This window comes from Hetaerina americana, unplaced genomic scaffold (assembly GCF_022747635.1).
Source record: "Hetaerina americana unplaced genomic scaffold, ioHetAmer1.1.p SCAF_12, whole genome shotgun sequence".
NCBI classification, from domain to species: Eukaryota; Metazoa; Arthropoda; class Insecta; order Odonata; family Calopterygidae; genus Hetaerina; species Hetaerina americana.
Window position 1 is genome coordinate 6,931,804 of NW_027286292.1, and position 20,324 is coordinate 6,952,127.

The 20,324-nt window shown below is 36.8% G+C and overlaps 2 protein-coding genes across 2 annotated transcripts; both read right to left on the minus strand.

The window, feature by feature from the left end:
• Nucleotides 1-2,146: 2,146 nt before the first annotated feature.
• On the minus strand, nt 2,147-9,909 carry LOC139685664 (SET and MYND domain-containing protein 4-like). Its single transcript, XM_071582628.1, has 3 exons — nt 8,893-9,909; nt 8,682-8,803; nt 2,147-4,454 (listed from the first exon to the last, which is right to left on the minus strand). Exons 1-3 carry the CDS (start codon nt 9,647-9,649, stop codon nt 3,294-3,296), a joined length of 2,040 nt encoding a protein of 679 aa, XP_071438729.1. The 5' UTR covers nt 9,650-9,909; the 3' UTR covers nt 2,147-3,293.
• A 7,122-nt stretch (nt 9,910-17,031) lies between these two features.
• LOC139685796 (toll-like receptor 4) lies at nt 17,032-19,845 on the minus strand. The gene has a single exon (XM_071582914.1). The coding sequence runs from the start codon at nt 19,843-19,845 to the stop codon at nt 17,032-17,034; it is 2,814 nt and encodes a 937-aa protein (XP_071439015.1).
• Between the last annotated feature and the right edge of the window lie 479 nt (nt 19,846-20,324).

Sequence of the window (20,324 nt, forward strand, 5' to 3'; positions counted from 1 at the left end):
GAGCTTGGGCAATGGATTTCTAGGATGTCCCAGAATTACATGGCAGCCAATTAGGTTGCATTCATACGAGAACTTCTGGAGAGACAGCCAATCAGACAGATTGAGCCTTAGTGGAATATACTGCCAGGTCAATTCCTGTGACAGAATTTAATTAGTTAATTTATGATACATGATGACTAACAAGAGGACGTGGTATTCCAGTGGGTAGAGCATTGGTCCTCTGACCTGAGGGCCCAGGTTCAATTCCTGGGGATACCTCTCTGCACTCTCAGCTTCTCCAAAGCTGTGTGATATTATGGATATAAGATCTTCCAGGGGAAAAAATAGGCAGAACAAGGAATGGAGCTGCCCCCCCCCCCTGATGTGTGAATATCCCATGCAGTCGGGTGTAGTACTGGGCGAGCTCCACCCTTGCCTATCAAACCAACCTTTAAATTGACAACAGTGGTGGTGAATGACTAACAGCTCATTGGTGCAAAAAATACTTTTGCCTTTGGATGATGGCAAAGTTGTTAATAATTACTCACTGTTAATTGCTCCAAGTTTCTCTTATTTCTTATGCTATACCTCATTTTATTTGCAGTTGCTCTTTTCCTGCTCTCACCTCCCATGTTTTTCCAACCTCTCAATCCCCCCAAACACTATATAATTCCACAACTCCAATCATTTTGATCCTGATGTTGTTAAACCACAGCAAAACCCAGTTTGCATGTAATACAGATTTTTGTAGAATACAGAGTTATTTATCATTATGAAGTAATTCCATTGAGTAATGCCGATATCATTAATTTTATTAAATTAATTGATTAAAACATTCATGGTTTACTTATTGAGACCTGAGATTTTGTGACTTTACTGAATTGTCTTTATAAAACACAAACACTTTTCTTCTGCAAAAGTTTGCATCAGTCTTTGTCTCATTCAACATGATATCATTTGCTGAGGAGGGGATGCAGAGTTGCACAAATTGGCAAAATCAGTTAAATACTCGGTTATAAGGTGTATAAAAAAGCCACAAATGCCAAAACATACCACCATGCAAAATTCATCATCATCCAGGACAGATCATGGTGTCATGAAGGCAATAGTTCACAATTCACTCACTCTTTTTAAGTGACATAGGCCACTGAATGGAAGAGTAAAAAAAATCATTAAGGAGAATCCTGCATGGCAAGGACTACCAAGATAGAGACGACAATGGTTTGCCATTCAATCACTCTTAAATGATGAAGCATTAGTAGTTATTAGGGAAGGTTACCAAAAGCCAAGTTCATCTATGTCATCAGGAATAGGTGGGTAATTTGGCAGAGGTAGGATCCTCAGGGAATGGAAGAAGTGTAGAGAGAAACCCAGCATTTGCCTAGTCTAAATGAAAAGTATCAAGGGGCCCACAGTTTTTAATTACATCCAACAGATGGCATGCTCCAATTGAAGCACTTACCACATAGCACCCCAAAGTAGGCATCAGGAGTCCTCTAAAAAATTAGGCCAATTCTAGCATTTGATCCTGGGTAGCTGGACTGGAAAGTCAGTACCCTATCTAGCACACAAACTTGAACCACCTAAGTGGGGAAAAGCACTGCACAGGAGAACTGAAAATCTTAAAGAGAAACAAGCAAGGAAACAGCTACCCGGATATATTAATGGAGCCAAACAAGACAAACTGAAGAAACTGCCAATGCTACCAGCCAAGACAAGCCATGAGAAGTCATTCTGCCAAACACAAAAGGAACAAGAAGCTGGATATTAAGAATTCAAAGATAATACAACATAAAATTTATTCCAGCCCATAAGTATCACAAAGGACCAAGTGAATTTGGAGATGGAAGGAGTTAACAAAATTACATTCAAAATATGCAACAAGTGATACTTGGGAGACTACAATACCAAGGGAATCTACAGTATCATTCAACTGGAATCCTAAGGGAGTGATCAATAGTTGCTGAGCACTCAGTACATGGCCCCAAAATAGATTTCACCAGCCCAAATGGTATCACTAGAGAAAAATACTGAAACACAAGATTTTCATGGGAGAGTAAAGAAATATGTGAATACGGAAACAAATTCAATAATTTGTGGTGGTCATAAGCCTAGTGATTTCATGAGTGAAAAATGTATTGGGATATGTATGTTAGGTAGGCATGTTGCTTTCTTTCACAATAAAGAAATAATAATACTTGCTTTAGTCATAGATTTTATTTTCTACCCTAAATTTCAACAGCAGTCATTTGATGTCCACATACAATCAAATCTGAGTGTGGAAGTGCAAACGTTTATATAAAATATCTTAATATATCATTAAAATAATGTAGGTCCAAGAGTGTTGTAGACTTGCCCCTTTTTAGAGCGATTCATAGAAATAAGCAAGATTTTCATCTTAGTATCAAACTTGATGAAACTCTTAAGTACCAAAAACAAAGTTTTGGCCAAACTTGTCTAAAAATGCCCAGAAGTGAGAGCAAGTATAAAAAATACCTGATTCTGCCCTCTGGCAAAACAGAATATTTATTGAATATTCTTATTTTATAAATTGAGAAACTAATGAAACAATAGAGGGCCCATTGACAGCAAAACTTAACTCCATTTTTCCTCATGGAGAAAAAGAATTGTGTGAAATGGTAAGATAGCATTGTCATATCCTATGCAAATCATGCATTGAGATGGAATTTGCCAACACACATATTCGTGTATATATTACAACTACCTGGAACACAAAAAACTTAATGCAAATCAAAGATGTTAATATGGGGCCTCATAAATATGCTGCTTTGCAATAGAGCCTTACTAATAGGCAACAGTGAAAAGTGTGTTGAAATAACAAGCAACATTTGAATTAGAAATCACAGACTTTAAATCACCGGAATGGTGAACTAAGACCAAAGCAGCTGTGCTCATTTTCATTCCTTGCAACTTGAGTTCATTTTTTCAAGTGAAATATGGTTGCATTACATCAATTATTGGTTATGGTCCATAAATGTTTATCAAATTTAGAAAAGCCATTGTTAGATCAACTAGGAGAAATGGACCTTTTTCACGGTCACTTTTCCGGCTAATTATGATATCACAATTGGCACTTCAAAAAATTATATTAATAATGAGGGTCATGAGGAGAGCTCCGTAAAAATGTGCACAGTAACAATAATTCCAAAATTATAGCTTTCCTGAGATGTGGTGGCACATGATAAGACTGAATAGGAGTTTAATATAATAAATGAATTTACTGTTGGGAAGAAAAAATATTCAGAAAAGTGAATCCACTGTTATAACATTTTGGAAATAATGCCCACACAGATTTAAACATAAAAACAATTACCTTCTAGTGCAAATACGTGTTTAATAGCTTCTTGACAATCATTGTATTCTTTCCAAGGTCGGACCAAAGTGTTATCCATTAGAATTAAATGATTTAATAACTTCATTTTATCTACCTTATGACCAGCTAAAATGCTACGAAGTAAAATTTTAAATTCTTCCGATGAACTAACTAACTTCTCCTTCAAACTTGTTATGTCAACTGTTTTCTCACACTTATTGCAGAAAAATAGCTCTGATATCTGTTTAACCGTTTGATTTTCTGGGTTATTAGCCTTTCCTAAGGGTCCTATCATACAGTAAGGACACCGCAAACTTATACCAATATCATTGTTTTGCATAAGATGGTAGGTCGGCCACAATTCAGAGCAAGGAGTGCACATGCATTCAAAGAAATACTGCTCTCTGAGATTATCCTTCCTCAATTTCAATGAATGTACAGCATAATGGTAACCATAGTTGTCTAGCAACTGCTCACCTTCTTGTATAGGCCTAATTGCTCTCAACACTGCTGAGCTGCCATAATTATGTCTTACTACATTAGGGTCACATGAGTGATTAATCAAACTGAGCATAGCATATGCTGCAGCACCTATTTCATTCAATGATGAAGTCAATTCAGGATCTGGTCTGTCTTGCGAATAATCAACTTCGACCTTTTCTTTTTCTACAAGCAGTTCTGATACTTCATGTGCATTGCATGGCAAATTCTGCATATGCCTTAGAATCAATTCACCCACAAGCATCTCTATTTCATCAGAATTACCTTCAGAAGAAAATAACTTAGTGTGATTTTTCAAGCAACTTACAATACAAAATGATATACAAGCTCGTTTGAAGACATCTGAAATATTTCTACTACTACTATGGCCTTCCAGATGGTATATTGGAGTATAGTGCGATGAAATATACTTTCCATTCTCTGAAAAGCCTTTTTCTCGATGGCATTTTGAATATGGGTTCAAATCAATAGAATTAATTAAATTCTTCAGGGATGAAAATTCCAACAACAGCACAATTCGTAGAGCAAGGTGAGCCATTTTTCCCATATCAAGCTCTAACATGTAGGGAAGTATTGAACACTCTTTTTCATGATACTGGCTCCAAGACTTTGAACTGCACTCTTCACTACAGAACATGACCTGTGAATTGCAAATAATAGCAGTAAGGATTAGTTTGTACATACAAGCTGCAGAATATGACTGTACAATACATTATAATGATAATTAAAAAAATTAAAAGAATGGTCTCAATCCTATAAAAAATTTATAAAAAAATTATTATTAAGTAGGAAATAAAGATATGGAATACTGGTGTATATTTTGCTGTTTTATCCATATGTTAAATACATTCATTGTCCAAGAAGGGCAGTCATGAAGTGAATCATATCATGACAGTAACAACCCTCTCCAAAAATAACACCAATTATTATTTTTCCAAGATGCAAGGTACTATAATGAAAGTACATATATATTTTCCAAAATAAAAGACTTTATATATATATATATATATATATATATATATATATATATATATGTATATATATATATATATATATATATATATATAATATATATATATATATATATATATATTATATATATATATATATATTATATATATATATATATATATATATATATATTATATATATATATATATATATTATATATATAATATTTGTAATATATTATATATATATATATATATATATATATATATATATATATATATATACACACACACACACACACACACACACACACGAGGGTCATCCGGAAAGTAGTACCCGTTCGTGCCGCATGAAGTGCTGACGACGCGAGTAGCCGCTGGACGAGGTCAGATAGCTTCAGTGGCTTGTCTGCCTTCTCTGAGCCAAGTTGCGTGACGCTAGCATTGCCTGTGTTGTTTCTGTGATTGTTTACAATGTTTAAAAAAATTGAGAACGCCGCCAGTTGTGAAGTGAGGGCAGTGATTAAATTCCTCAATGCAAGAAACGTTCGCCCATGTGATATTCATCGCCAATTAAAGGAGGTGTATGGAGACAATGTAATGGACGAGTCGTCTGTTCGGCGGTGGTGTCGCAACTTCAACATGGGGAGGGGGAACACACACGACGATGAGCGTTCGGGGAGACCGTCTGTCATTACAGACCAACTGGTGAGCTCAGTTGACGAATTCGTGAGGAACGATCGGCGCGTCACAATTGATGACATCTGTGAGCATTTTCCCAATGTTTCTCGAACAATTGTTCATGAAATTGTTAAACACCATCTGCATTATGCAAAAATTTGTGCAAGATGGGTCCCTCGCGTATCTCAATGAGCTGGCGGCGAAGGACTATGCAGCAGGAATACAGAAACTTGTCACACGTTATGACAAATGCCTTAATTTGCTTGGAGATTATGTTGAGAAGTAGTTTAAAGTATCCTCTTTCAAATAAAATTTTTTATGTTTGTTAATATTTACTTTTGTGTCTTTATTTCACGAACGGGTACTACTTTCCGGATGACCCTCGTGTGTGTGTATATATATATATATTATATATATAATATTTGTAATATATAATATATATATATATAAATAATATATATATAATATATATATATAATATATATATATATATATATATATAATATATTATATATATTAGTTTGTAACCTCTGCCTTCCTTGAAGGGTACTGATAATACAATGTTCATTAGGTTGTATTGAGCCACTTTTAAAAACCTCTGGCAAATGTATTAATAAGAAGTAGGCAACTTGTTATTGTGCTTTGAACAAGGGCTGACTTGCATATGGTCACCAAATCCTTCATTTTCACTCCATCAAGCCCTGAGATGACGCCGTGAGCAAACCTAGATGTAAAGTTCTCTCTCTTAAAAAAAGGAAAGGTAAAAATTTTTTTCGTGATTTTTTCCATTTACTTGAATAATAATTTTGCAGGAAATGTTATTTAATGTCATCGTTCATCAATACTTCATTTACTTTCATTATACTGAGTAACTTAACTGATCAACATTTTAACAACTGGCCACACGCCCAATAAAAAAACCAAATTCAAGACCATTTTTAGGTCCTGTTATAATGTATGAACAAGTATTTATACAAATTTAAAGCTATAAATATGAACACATCACATATTTACCATTAATGAGATTTTTTATAACTATCACTCCAATGAATATGAAAAAATAGTATCACAATCCACACTTTTTCAGTGATTATTGCCTTACTGAGGACAAAGGAAAGGTATGCCCACTCCTCTTGTGCAGAGTTGTGGAGGAATTACCTCTTAGAGGTATGTCAAGATTTTTTCAATATTTTGTGCTTCAACACCTGTGTGACAAATTAAAAATGAATTAAGGGCATTTTTTTAAGATTCAATCTTTCACAGAACAAAACAAAATTACTCGAGATTCTGAATGATTTAAAATTATGCATTTTTTTGAACCAATAACTTATATATGTGTAACTAATTCAAACTCTGAGGAGTATGCTGCCTCCTTTAATATGTATCTCATTTTTAAAATGACCATTGATGAAAAACAGAATATTAACTGAAATATTTCTCCACAACAACAAGTACAAATAGACGTTAATGATATTAAATGTGAGGCAGAGAAATGCCCAACTCCCAGATATTATGGTTACAGAAAGACAAAGGAGAGAAATAAGACAAAAATAATATGCATTTTATAAAAAAAAGGGAAGCAATAATATTGAATTTGGATGATTATGAGCACACTAAGTACAGAATGCTAAAAGAAAACCAGAAAGTGATTGCATACTGCTGACTCAATAGCGGTTTCATATCTGTGCATGATAATGAAAGAAAATCTTGGCACAGCTTAAAAAAGTAGAACCCATTAGTCCCACTTCAATTGAAACATGCACAGCAAAAGAAAAAGACAACTGATAAAAGATGCCATTTAAATATCAGCACATTAGATTAACATTAAACATTAGTTTATGCAAATTCATGAGGAAGGAAGTCAATGGTTTTCTGAATCTTGTTCATGAATATGCATTCATTTAGTTAGTTTTTACTAAATGCTCAAATCAGCTAGAAAAAAGTATAACAAAAACATTAAACTGCAAACTTTCTAGGACATTTACCTCTTGTTTAAGTACATGTATGGAAGCAACACAATTTTACTAACCATGTAAGGAACCATATGGCCTTTTTAGCAAGTCCAATTATTTTGAATGCTGATATTTTGAAGTCCAAGTTTTGCTGCCCCTTTAACTGTAAAATTATTAGGTTTTATTGTATGCATCCACTGCAGTTTACTTATCAAGAGTGCTATCACTACAAGCACTGGCCAGGGCCAGGAATGAGCTATTAGTGCCAAGAATGGACAATTTAATACTGTCAGATCCAATCCCACATGTAATGAGTGTGTTAGCCACCATATTTATTGCATGTTTGCTGAAGTCATGAACCATTAAACTGAGTTTCCCAATGAAAAAATGGCTAGGTATGCAAAACAAAAAATACTGCTTCACACAATTATGAAATTTTTAGATGAACAGTATTCTGGTGAGTCTGCACTGCATACACCTCTAATAGGGCACAGGAAATAGTACCAAAATGGTTGACACCAGTGGTACTTGAGGGGTGTCTATAATAAAAATAGATGAAATAGGATTATAAATGAGAGGTTAACTTGGGTGTAGGCAGGAGGGGCCATGCATTCCTCCTAAGCGTTAGAGAATTTCACCAATCTGGTATTAACTATAGACCCCCAATCATTTCAGTGTTTCCCAAGAAAAATGGCTCCCTGCGAACCAATCTTCTGTCCAACATCTAAGAAAAATTTCTTCGCCCACCAAGGCCAAATATTAAAAAGATGTTATGTGTTGGTTTGTTCATGTTGCAACAATAGATGATAGTCAAATTACTGACCATATATATTAGAGGAAAGTGAACGGGTGGAGATCAAGGAGTAGAAAGTCATGTAGGAAAGTGGTTGAAGAGTCTGACAAGATAAGGAACATTAGTGTCATGGCCAAATTGTATGACATAAGCTATATCTTTTATATTACTATTTTTATTATTTATTTTGATATATTTCATATATGTCAATAGGGTCATAGGCTAAATAAGTGTTCAAGGTCAGGCAATTGTGGAATATGTTAATGAAAGAGAACAAATTTTCTAAGTTAATCTAACAGCAGGCTATTTTTGCCTGTGCCTATCTGAAAGGAAACGATGTTAAGTGTAAATACTATTAATGTATATATTATCTACTAACTTGGCTTCCTTAAATATAAACCGATGAAATGAGTTTTTAAGGGTATTAAAGCGGTTTTATTACTACCAAATCACACGGAAATTAATGAAGAACTTAACACATATACACTTACATGACAACATTTTCTACATGGAATCAAAGCCCAACATCTTCTTAGGCAATGGTAACAATGACTGAGAAAGGATTCAGGTAGAAGAATAGATGCAAATGGGTCTTCGATGGCAATAACTTCTCCTATTGAAGCATTAAAAACAATATTTTAAATCAAACTGAAAGGTTAATAACGAGTTTATATATCCACAATCTTGTAAAATACAACTCACCTGGTCCGATATACCTGGTGGCCACTATATGCCGACCTAAACTCTCATCGTACGATATTTTAACACTTCCTGACGCAGAAGGCACTTCTTCATTTCCTGATAATGTCGGTAGGCATTCTATACCTACATCAACAGGTTTTCGGACATCACTGTGCTCAAGGCATTCTTTTAAGGACGCAGATAATTTCAATTCAATTTCCTTTTGTTTATTTTCCGGAAGTTTCGATGCACTTTTCAGCAACGAGGAAGAATAACTGTAACACTTTTGTGCTTCAGAATGATTTCCAAGTTGGCATAAACACTCCCCTTTTCTTTTAATTAATTTATACTTAAGATGGTCGGGCAGGTTCAACTCCATTGCTCTTTCGATGTCAGCCACTGAATCCCTAAAATATTTGAGAGCGGCAAGCACCGCCGACCTATTTGCATAAGCCATTGACAATTCAGTATTGCGTGGAGCAAACAAGGCACTGCGAGAGTAAAGATTCAGAGCTTTGGCATCCTTCCCTTTAATAAATAACTCGTTTCCTTCATTCCTGAGCCGAACAGACTCATTTTCGCACTTTGATAATATTTTCTCATCAAAGCTAGACCAATTAAAACCATAACTGTACAATAGTTTTGAAACGAACTTGTAACGCTCACTATCAGAGGTTAGCCTGGCGAAGTTTTCCGATATTTCTTCCACACATCCTTTTTGCTGCACGCTTTGGCACATACGGTCATAGATGTTAGAAAATGAATTCCTGCTTGTCATTGTAACTTTTTCGTTCTTGGCTATGACAAGCAATAAAAAATACTAACTTGGTAACTTAAACTGGCATCCGTAGTCCACTGCCTAATCAAACTATTCCACCAAACTCCCTATGAATGGAAATACATAATTTTATACGATAACTATATATGACGCTTGAGATTGATACACAGATGTTGATCTGATGTTACATGTGAAAACCATCCCATCAGCAATGTGCATGAGCTTAAAATACCCACACAATTGCATTTTAAAGGGAGCAACTTCAGGAATGGAAAACACCTGACTAACGTAATTTTATATGCGTCTGTCATGCTTTCCCGCATGCATTTCAAATTTCAGTGATGAAAAGATAACTCTGTTGTTCCTCTTTTATTCGAATATTTCTAATTCATGTAAATGTCATGCAAAATCAAAAAGGGTTTGGCGTAAAACATTTAGTTGATATCCATATTACACTGATTAGGTAGCCGGTTAAATAGCCCTCCGTGTTGATTAGCCACAATTCTTCGTACATGAGAAAGAATGTAGTGTAATGAGGCAGGGGGTGGGGCACTTATCATATGAACATGAGAAGCAAATTAAAGGAGGACTAAGTACTTTGGATTTGAATAGGATCAGAGGCAATTTTCTGAAAAAGTCACACTTAACAAGAGAATTTTAAAGTTGGAAGCAAATCTATTTGAGGAGAGAAAGATGCACTGTGCAGCAGAGGAGACATGGAGATTCCTCTCTTCCATTATTTATGTAAAAAGAGACTGAAGGTTGTGGAAAGGTATTTAGAGGATGTTTTTGGTGAGAAAATGGAATCTCATGTATGTGTACTTAACTGCCTTTCCTTCAAGTGATGAGATAACTATTGTTTCTTTCCAGTATTCTCGGATGGCAATTGGTTATCAAATGATACAGCAAGAGTAGTGAAGATAAACAAAGTTAAAGCCTTCCAAAGTTGCACAGTGTATTTTAATCTTCTTTTAGATTGACCTACGGAATGGTGCATATTGCCATGTAGCATGTTGGAATGAATTGAAGAAGATAAGTTCTCCTTTCATTGGTGCCCTACTCTACAGTTTTAAGGTAAGTTTTTGGGGGTGAAGCAAAAAACTGTGTCTTTAAGCCTAGAAAGCACATCACTCACCTCAAGCCCTCCTATCTGATTTCCTGGCCTTGGGACTATTTTGTAATTTAGTTCTAATTTTATTTATTATTTATTGCCATTATTCTTCTGGTCCAATCACATTTTTAACATAATTTACTGTTGAGTATACCGTATGGTAAATTATGCAGTATAAATATAATAATAATAGTATTTAATATGCTTATCAAATGTCAATCAATCAAATACCTTATCAAATGTCATGGAAAAATGTAGATGGTAAGACACAACCTACATTATAATGTGTTCCATGGATGCCTTGACTCCTGCTAACATCGCAATGCTTGAAAAATGTGGAGGTCTATAATTATGTGCTACATAATACATATTTGATTGGCTGCTAATGTTGATCAAAAATTGTTTGAAATTCCATCTCATGTCTTCACACGCTGCACACTGAGCTCACAATGTAAGCAACACCTTAAAGTCACAATTTCATCTTTTAGGTCACAAATCAGATATATGCAAGTAGAGTGAGTGGTTTGAAGGGAAGGGGTAAACAAAGAAACCATTAGTGAATGTGTTTAAAGATAAAAAAGTCTATTCAATTCCAGGAACCAAGGAGCATTTATGTAACAGTATGTGGCCGAGGCGAATGAAGGTGCCAGGATGAATCATTAGGGAAGAAGTTAGTAAAAGAGCATATTTTTCCTCATTATTTATTATTATTATTATGTAATCTACCGGTTAAGGTAGGTTTTTGGATGGACACAGCTCCTAAATAAATATTTTGTGACTCCGAGCAAAACACAACATCATACTCTACATCAGGTCCCTCTTCATCTCTGAGTACCTTCTTCCTCCCTTCTTCCATCCAACATCCCTATCCTGTTCCTTCCCTTTCCTCGTTTGCCCAACATTCTCCCCTCTATTACATTCTTCAACATCCCACTGCCGGTCAATACCCCCTTCATCCACTTTTCCTGCCTCCATAGGATTTCTCCCAACAAACCCCTGTCCTCGCCCACCATACCAAGTACTTCTTCATTTTTTTTCTTCTCTGTCCATTTCACCTTCTCCATTTTTCTCCACCCCCACATTTCAAAAGCCTCCAATCTAAGTCTATCCTCCTGCTTCAATACCACGTTTCCGCACCGTACATAGCAACGCTCCATATCAAAGTTTTGACGAGTCTTTTCTTAATATCCTTACTCAACGTCCCTGTCATTAACTCCCTCCTCCTTGTGAAAGCCTCTTTGCCTAGCGCAATTCTTCTCCTTACGTCCCTACTACTTTGACCGTGTTGGTCCAAAACACTACTGAGATACGTAAACTGTTCTAACTGCTCTAGTTTTTTCCCTCGTATTTGAATGTTTAGCTTAGTCTTTTTCTTTCTAGAAAATCGCATAACCTTTGTTTTATTAATATTGATTTTCATCCCATACCTGTCGCACTGAATTTCCAATTCACTCAGCAATGCTTGGAACCCCTTGGCTGACTGACAAACTAAAGCTTGGTCATCAGCGAACCCAACAGATTTTACGAATTCCCTGCCCACTTTCATTCCTACCTCCAGTTCTTCCCATACCTCTTTAATCATTTCATCTACATACAAGTTGAACAGCAACATTGATAATGGGCAATCCTGCCTTACACCTCTTCCTAACACTGCCTATCTGGACTCCTCATTCCCTACTCGCACCTGAGCAGTCTGAGACATGTATAGGTTGCGGATTAGCCTCCTTTCCCTCCAATCTATTCTTATTTTCTCCAATATACTCAATAGTTTTTCTCAATTCACTCTATCAAACGCTTTTTCGAAATCTATGAAACAGGCAAATTCCTCCTGGTTGTACTCTATATTCCTCTCAATTATAAATCTCATTACTGCAATGGCATCATGCGTACCTCTCCCCTTCCTAAACCCAAACTGGTCATCCCCTAAGTAATCATTTGCCCTACTATCTATCCTTTTGCTTATGATCCTTAGAACAACTTTAGTTGCGTGGGATATCAAACTTATTGTCCTGTAGTCCTCACATGATGTAGCCTTTACATTTTTCAGAATGGGAACTAAAACTGATCTCACAAAGTCTTCCCCCCAGATTCCTTCCTCATAGATACTACGAATCAGCCCACATAATTAATATAAGGGTTTTCTTGACAGTGCCAGCCTGAAAGGGAATGGCATGCAAAAATAGTTTAACTTTTCTCATTTTAGCTCGTGTATTTCTCTGTGATCTACAAGGATTTCTCATGCTGGAAGCTTTTTTTTGTCTTGTTAAGTTGTGATCAGTATAGTGATATTTTAATGGAGATGTAGAAAAATATTTTTCATGCTTTAGATAGATACACTAAAGAGTATTCAAGAATCATCATCGGGATTACTTATTCATTACCAATGTAAGTTGACTTTTCAGTTAGCTGTTAAAAAAAATAAGAAACACAACGTTGACTTGGAAGAAGGGGAATTAGGTCCGAATAGGCAAAGGGTTTATGGGTTTTTGAAACCTGGGCATACTATCCAAGCCAAGAGCAGTAGGATTCATTTGAAGTCAATGAGTCAAAATTTTTTTAATTCATTATAATCGTGTATAATGAGTTTAAGTTATCACCGGAGAGAGTAGGAAACTGGTTGGTAAAAATATCATAATTTGCTTCATACCGCACAGTATTCATAGCCTCCAGCTGTTGTAACTGATTTTCATGAAGGGTATAGGTACCTACTAATTGATTCCAAAGCAATGAGCTGGTTGTGTCTCAACTCCAAGTGTTCCGTATTTCTCTTTAAGTGGCACAAATAAGTACTTTTAATGGAATTTATTGAGCCACAATGGAAAGGTTGGTAAATTCATTTAAAAAAATTAGAACACAATTAGCTCCATCAGCTAATGTAATATGCTGAGAATATGTAAAGCATGTGCTTGCAAGATAATAGGAGCAGTTATTGGCTAGTTATTTGATGAAATTTAGAAGCATTAACTGGAATGACAAGAGGAGTATCAGGCAGCTGTAGAGAAAATCATGGATGATGGTAAAGAGCGGAGTACTATAGAAGAAAAATGGGAATGTATCAAAAAAGGGATATTGAAAGCTGCAAAAGGAACTATAGGAACTGTTGATAGGAAAAGGACAAGGAAACCATGGATCGCAGATTAAATGATTGGTAAGATAGATGAGGGAAGGAAATGGAAGAATGAAAACACAGAGTTAGGCAGAGGGAAGTACAAACAGTTAAGTAATAAATTGAGATGGTAACAAATAGTTCAAAAGAAGCATGGTGGAAGATAGATTATCAGGATATGAAAACTTAACAGAGGAAGGGTGAAATTGGTGCACCAAGCAAGAAGGTTAAAATGGTATTAGGAAATAAGAAGGGAAAATCTACGTTAACAATTAAAGATAAGTCAGGAAAAATACTAGTTGAACGTGGAAAGATCCAGGAATAAGTGTGATATCGCTCCCAGCTAGAGAGATTCTCAAGATGATCAACAAAGGATTGAGAGCAGGACAAAAAATTACTTAGGTGATGATCAGTTTGGGTTCAGGAAGAGAAGAGGCACATGTGATGCCATTGCAGTCATGAGATCACGAGTAGAGAAGAATATAGAGTACAATCTGGGTGTATTTACCTGTTTCGTAGATTTCTAAAAGGCCTTTGGTTTGGTGAATTGGGAAAAACTAATTAATGTAATGCAGAAAATAAGAGTAGATTGGAGGGATAGGAGGCTAATCCTTAACCTGTACCTGTCTCAGACTGCTCAGATGCATTTGGGGGATGGAGAGTCTGAATGGGCTGTGTTAGGAAGAGGAGTAAGGCAGGGCTGACCATAATCACCTGTGCTGTTCAATGCATGTGTGGAGGACATGATTATAGAGGCATGGGAAGAACTGCTGATAGGTATGAAAGTCAGCAGCAATATCGTTAAATCAGTTGCTGATTTAATTGGAAATTCTGTTTGATAGATATTAAATGAGAATCAGTATTAATTTAACAAAGGTGTTGTAGTTTTCCAGAAAGAGAAAGGCTAAGGTAAAAATTATAATGAACGCATGAAAACTGGAGCAGGTGGAACAGTTTACATATCTCAGAAGTGTTTTTGACTAAAATGGTTTAAATAGTGGGGACATAAGGAGAAGAATTGCATTAGGCAAAGAAGCTCTCACTAGGAGGAGGGAATTTATGACAGGGACATCCAGTAAAGATGTTCAGAAAAGGTTTGTAAAAACTTTGATATGGAGTGTAGTTATATGCCAAATGGAAACATGGTCATTGAAGCAGAATGATAGGCGTTAATTGGAGGCTTTTGAGATGTGGGTATGGAGAAGGTGAAGTGGACAGAAGTGAAAATAAATGGGTAAGGGCTGGTTATGGTAGAGGAGGAAAGGGGTTTGATGGGAGAAATCATAAGGAGACAGGAAAAATCTATGCAAATCATGTTGATTGACAATGGGATGTCAAAGATTGTGATAGAGGGGAGAATTTTAGGGAAGCAAAGAAGGATCAGGAATAGGATAAAGATGTTGGACAGAATGAATGGAGGAAGGAAGTATATGGAGGTGAATACAGACTTGTAGAGTCGGATGCTGGGTTGTGTTTTGTGAGGAGAAACAGGATATTTATTTAGTAGTTGTGTCCATCCAAAACCTACCTTAACCAGTAGATTACCCATGATAATAATATTTATAAATATGTATGACCATTCCGATGGTCATATATATACATACATGGTTGATGGTTGATTGTGATTCTGAAAAAGGATATTGCTGATTGTTTTGAGAAGTGGAAGAGGCACTGGGCAAGTGTGTGATGTTCCAAGGGGAATAAGTCCTCATTATCCTAGGGAGGCTATTTTTCTCAAAATATGACATGGCTGGATCCTTTCCCGACAGATCTTGTGGTAAACATTTTATCAATAGTTTTCTTTATGTGTTATGAAATGAATGAATAAATGTATATCATTAGAGGCATACCATTTTGTTACATGCAGGTCAATATATATTTGAGTGATATGTGCTGTTCTTTGCACATTTTGGCATTTGGGGTTTTTAATTTTTAATTAAGGCTCGGTTTTCCAGACCTTTTAATACCATGATATCAGGTTATTGTGGTCATAGCCAAATTAGTGCCTAATACATGGTTAAGGTCTAATTTTATTGTGAAAACCGGTTTTGTGTAGCTTTTCCCCCTTGAAGATATCCATAATGTATAGGCTATGTAGTAATATTAGTTCTATTTTATATGAAATACATGAACACAAAATTTTCTTTACAACGGCATTTTTCCTTGTACATGAAGAAAGTCCTGTGAGAACAAAGTGTTGGAATGTACATGGAACTCATATGAGGTGAAAATTCAGTGAATGCCTGAGGAAATTTAAGAATTTCCACTTGGGCCCACTTTATTTCCACCTCTACCAAGAAATTATTGCATTTATTCAAATTAATTTCATGAACAATCCACCCATTTCCGTAGAAGTATGTTATGGTGAGAGCTATCCCTTTTAAAAACTCTTTTTCCTATTAAGAAGAACTTGAGTCGCAAAAAGTACCATGCTTACTAATAAAAAGTATTTTATTGCTCAGGGAAGAGAATTTTCCTAAATTCAGAGAAAATTTCCATTTAATTGGTGGGCATGCTGATTTTGATTTCCACCCCCACCTATTACCCACATCCTTTAGTGGAATCTGCTAAGATTCACCACCTTTTTTTCATTGGAAAATTATTATTTAATTCCAGAATCTGAAAACATTATTTATAGCTTGTGATAAAATTTGCAATTTTTTAAATTGGTGATGATAACATTAACTTTGGCATGTGTATTTTAAAATGCTAGCTTTAGCAAATTAACTATTTAGCCTTTAAGATATAAATGAAATTTATTTTATATTCGGGAATGTATTGCCAACTTCATGAGTCAGAATGAAATGTATGTTAAGTGTTTGCTGACTTAAGTTAGAGATGAAATGCCTCAGATAAAGTTCTCCTGTGTGGATTATTGCACTACTGGCCAATTCCTTACCTGGTCCATCTTGGATTGTTCACTTTTTTAAACAAAAATTTGATGAATAAATAAAATTAAACACAGGTGTAGAAAGCTTTGCTTATGAATAAATTATAAGTTTGGTCTATTAGCTAACAAATATTCGCATTTCAATTCTGTCCAGGTAAAATATAACAATCACTTATTGAATATGCATGGTGGATTTTGCTATTCCAACAGGTGACAAAAATATTATTGATATATGTTGTATAATCAATCACAACTTCATTTTATGCCTATTAAGGCTACATTTTATTTTCTGTAACACTCATGTATCTATCCGGCAAGTTATTTTTATTTTCAGTTTGCGTTTGCCTCTTTAAATTGGTCTTACCAGTAGCTCCATCTGGTTTCAGTATGTCGTGTGGCGCACCCCTGATTCCTCTAGGATTCTGCAACTTAGCAGGTGATAATGCCGCTCTTAGTTTATGCCAAAATAAATGCTGTTTTTGAGGATCCGGATCCCATTGCAAATAAATCCGTGTTCGTATTAAATAGCGAAGCATGGGCGTTAACAGTTCATCAGAAACAGATCCCAATCGTATCAGCACGAAAGCTGCGCCGCTCTTTCCAAAGCCATCGTCATGAAATATACGATGTTGAGCCATGCGTAGTTCCCACATGCACCACTGAGATCGGGCGAATGCATCACTTAGTATAAGTACCGTACAGCGAGATAACTCCACACTTTGAACGATGGATTCTGAGATCACAGTCCCGATCTCAAAGTCTCTTTCATACACGCATAGACGGAGATATGGATAGTTTTCCTCGAGTTCTTCCACGAGTTTTAATACAAATGCACCATCCTCATTGCTATATGAAACAAATGCGTCATACTGGTAGTTTTTCTGTGGAAGTTCTCCGGTTGATGGCGAGGAAACGTTGAATCCTGTACCACTAAATAGCTGACTAATCCGTAGTTGACGAGCTCTAGCTAGGAATAACCAGTGGCTCAAATGCCACCTATAGCGATAGATGAATCCTGCAACTATCACCAATATGATCAAAGGAAAAATTATGAATGCATAAAAATACTGAGGTAGAGTGTGACTAGAATTCAACACATATGGAATCTCCTCATATGGTATTGGGCAAGATACCGAGGATTCCAGAAAATCGGCGACACTGGCATCGCGCCATCTGTCAGGAGAAAAGCAAAGGGCAGAACTTTTCCGCAATTGGTGTATCAAACTGCTTACTAAATCAGTTGCATTGTTTGTATAATTAGCGGTCACTTCAGAACTTTCAGCGAAGTCAGTCTTTGCCGTGAATAAACGACAGTCGCACAAAAAAGGATTTCCACTAAAATCGAGCCGGGAGAGAGTTGAAAAATCATCTAGCATTTTGCCCGTTAGAGTTGACAGTTTATTCATGGAAAGAAAGAGGATACGTAGCTTTTCATTTGAATAAAACAAGCGCCTAGAGTTCCATGGAGATAGTACATTATCAGATAGGTCTACCCCAATTAAATTCCGTAGTGGAGATAGCAGGGTGGGATCTAACGCGACGAGTCCGTTGTTCCTTAGATCTAAATATTCAAGAGAAATTAGATTGGAAAAGGGTGAACCTAAAATATTTTCCAGTCTGCAACCTCCAAGCTGTAATACCTTTAAATTAGATAATCCCAACATTGATTCTATATTTAGCTCGGAAGAGGGAAATCTGTTATTTTGAAGGTCCAAAAAGATGAGATTCCTCAGAGGTGAAAAACAACCAGACCCAAGGCGAAAGAGTGTACAATTTTTCAAAGATAAAAATTTTAATGTGTTCAGCCCTAAAAATGTTCCCTTTGATAATCCTATCAATCGGTTAAATGACAGATTAAGAGATGTGAGGTTGGTATTATTCTGAAATCCGCCTTCTCCGAGATAAAAGTAAGAGGGAAAGAGGCGGTCGGCGGAATTGGAGGAGAGATCAAGGGTGACCAGAGACGGAGGCAGGACTCCAGGCTCCACCCTCGCTAACTTATTGTGCCCCAGCAAGAGGCTTCTCAGTTGCGGCATTCCGTTGAACGTGCCCGTTTCAATGTTGAGGCAAACCACACCGCGGAGATCTAGATGCCACAACCAAGGCATACGGGGAAAGGAGTCAACGGATAACCTCTCGAATTGATTACTGCCCAATATCAATTCGGTCACGTTCCTCTTTGCTACGGCTCTTAGAAGGGGTAAAGGTGGGCGGCGTCGGAAGCCGGATCGGTAGAGATCCAGCTTCTCAAGTGTGGAGTTAAGAGACTCAATGAGAGAAGCCAAAACTGAAGGTTCGAGGCTATTCTCTCCTAGCCTTAGCACACGTAAGTTTGTTAAAGGTTTGAGGGCATTTGGGTGAACATGATCTAATTGACACAGCATCAGCGATAACTCACGGAGGGAGCTGCCACCCAGAGGCTCCAGTTCGTTTTCATTGATGTAACGGAATTGATTCTCGCTTAATCCAAGGCGTAGGAGTGCTGGAAGAGACGAAGGAGAAAGAGCCCCTGCCACGTCGGATACTCGCTGGAACCCATTCTTGGTAAGACGTAATTCTCGAAGTGAGGTGAGACCATCGAATGCTCCAGTTTCTAAATTTTTCAGCTGAGCATTGAAAGAGATCGAAAGATTAGCGAGGGCCTCCAAGCCTTGAAAGCAGCCTGGCTCCAGTCTTTCTAGAGATGGGTTCCCTTCGATCTCGAGCTCTTGCATTTCTTTTAAATTCGAAAGGTCACCGCGCCTTATCACTTTAATGCCAGTAGTTTTCACCCGTATTAATGGAGAAACAGAAATATTTAGTTCCTTCGGAAACTCTTCGCATGTGACACCGAAGCACAGAGCCCAAAGGCCCGGAGATATACGGCACACGCATCCGCTCTTAGCGTCTCGTTCTAGGAAGATGTTTTTGGGACGGGAGGTTTCAGAAGTGGCTTTCTCGAGGAGAGGGATGGGCCAACCGTCTAGATCTTCCGACCAAGCACTCAGCTCTTCTTCGAAGTCATCTTCATGGCCATGCTGCTCGTCCACGGCATGGCCGGCGTTGAATATGATGGAAGGGAGCAGGCACAGGACCCACAGCATGCGCATCTCTGCGGTGCTCTCAGCCGAGGCTCCGTAACTACGTCTAAGGCCAACCGCACACTATTCCCAGCACTCGAAGCTCTTTTTCATCCCGGGAGAACATAGCCCACCGACAAGGCTTACTCGCCTGATTTTTTTGTGCCAAACTGAGAGAAAGGAATAAAGAAAATCCATAAGAAATATGATACAAACACATACAGTACGATGCATACAGAGCAAATGTCCGTTTACAACTATACCACCAATCCAGTTTCCAAGTAGACAACAGTACTACTATTTCAAACCTATGCACTATTTACTCCCATTTGTTGGCAGCTATGATTGTTTCTTTAAGATGTTTTTATTAGTAATTCGGTATTTATGGATACATTTTTGCGGACGTCATTTTGTATGATACCTGTGATACAAAACGAAAGAAGCCCGCTTTTATACTTATCTCTTTATTTATTGCTCACTTGCAAAGAAAATGAAGACAGTGAAGCCAT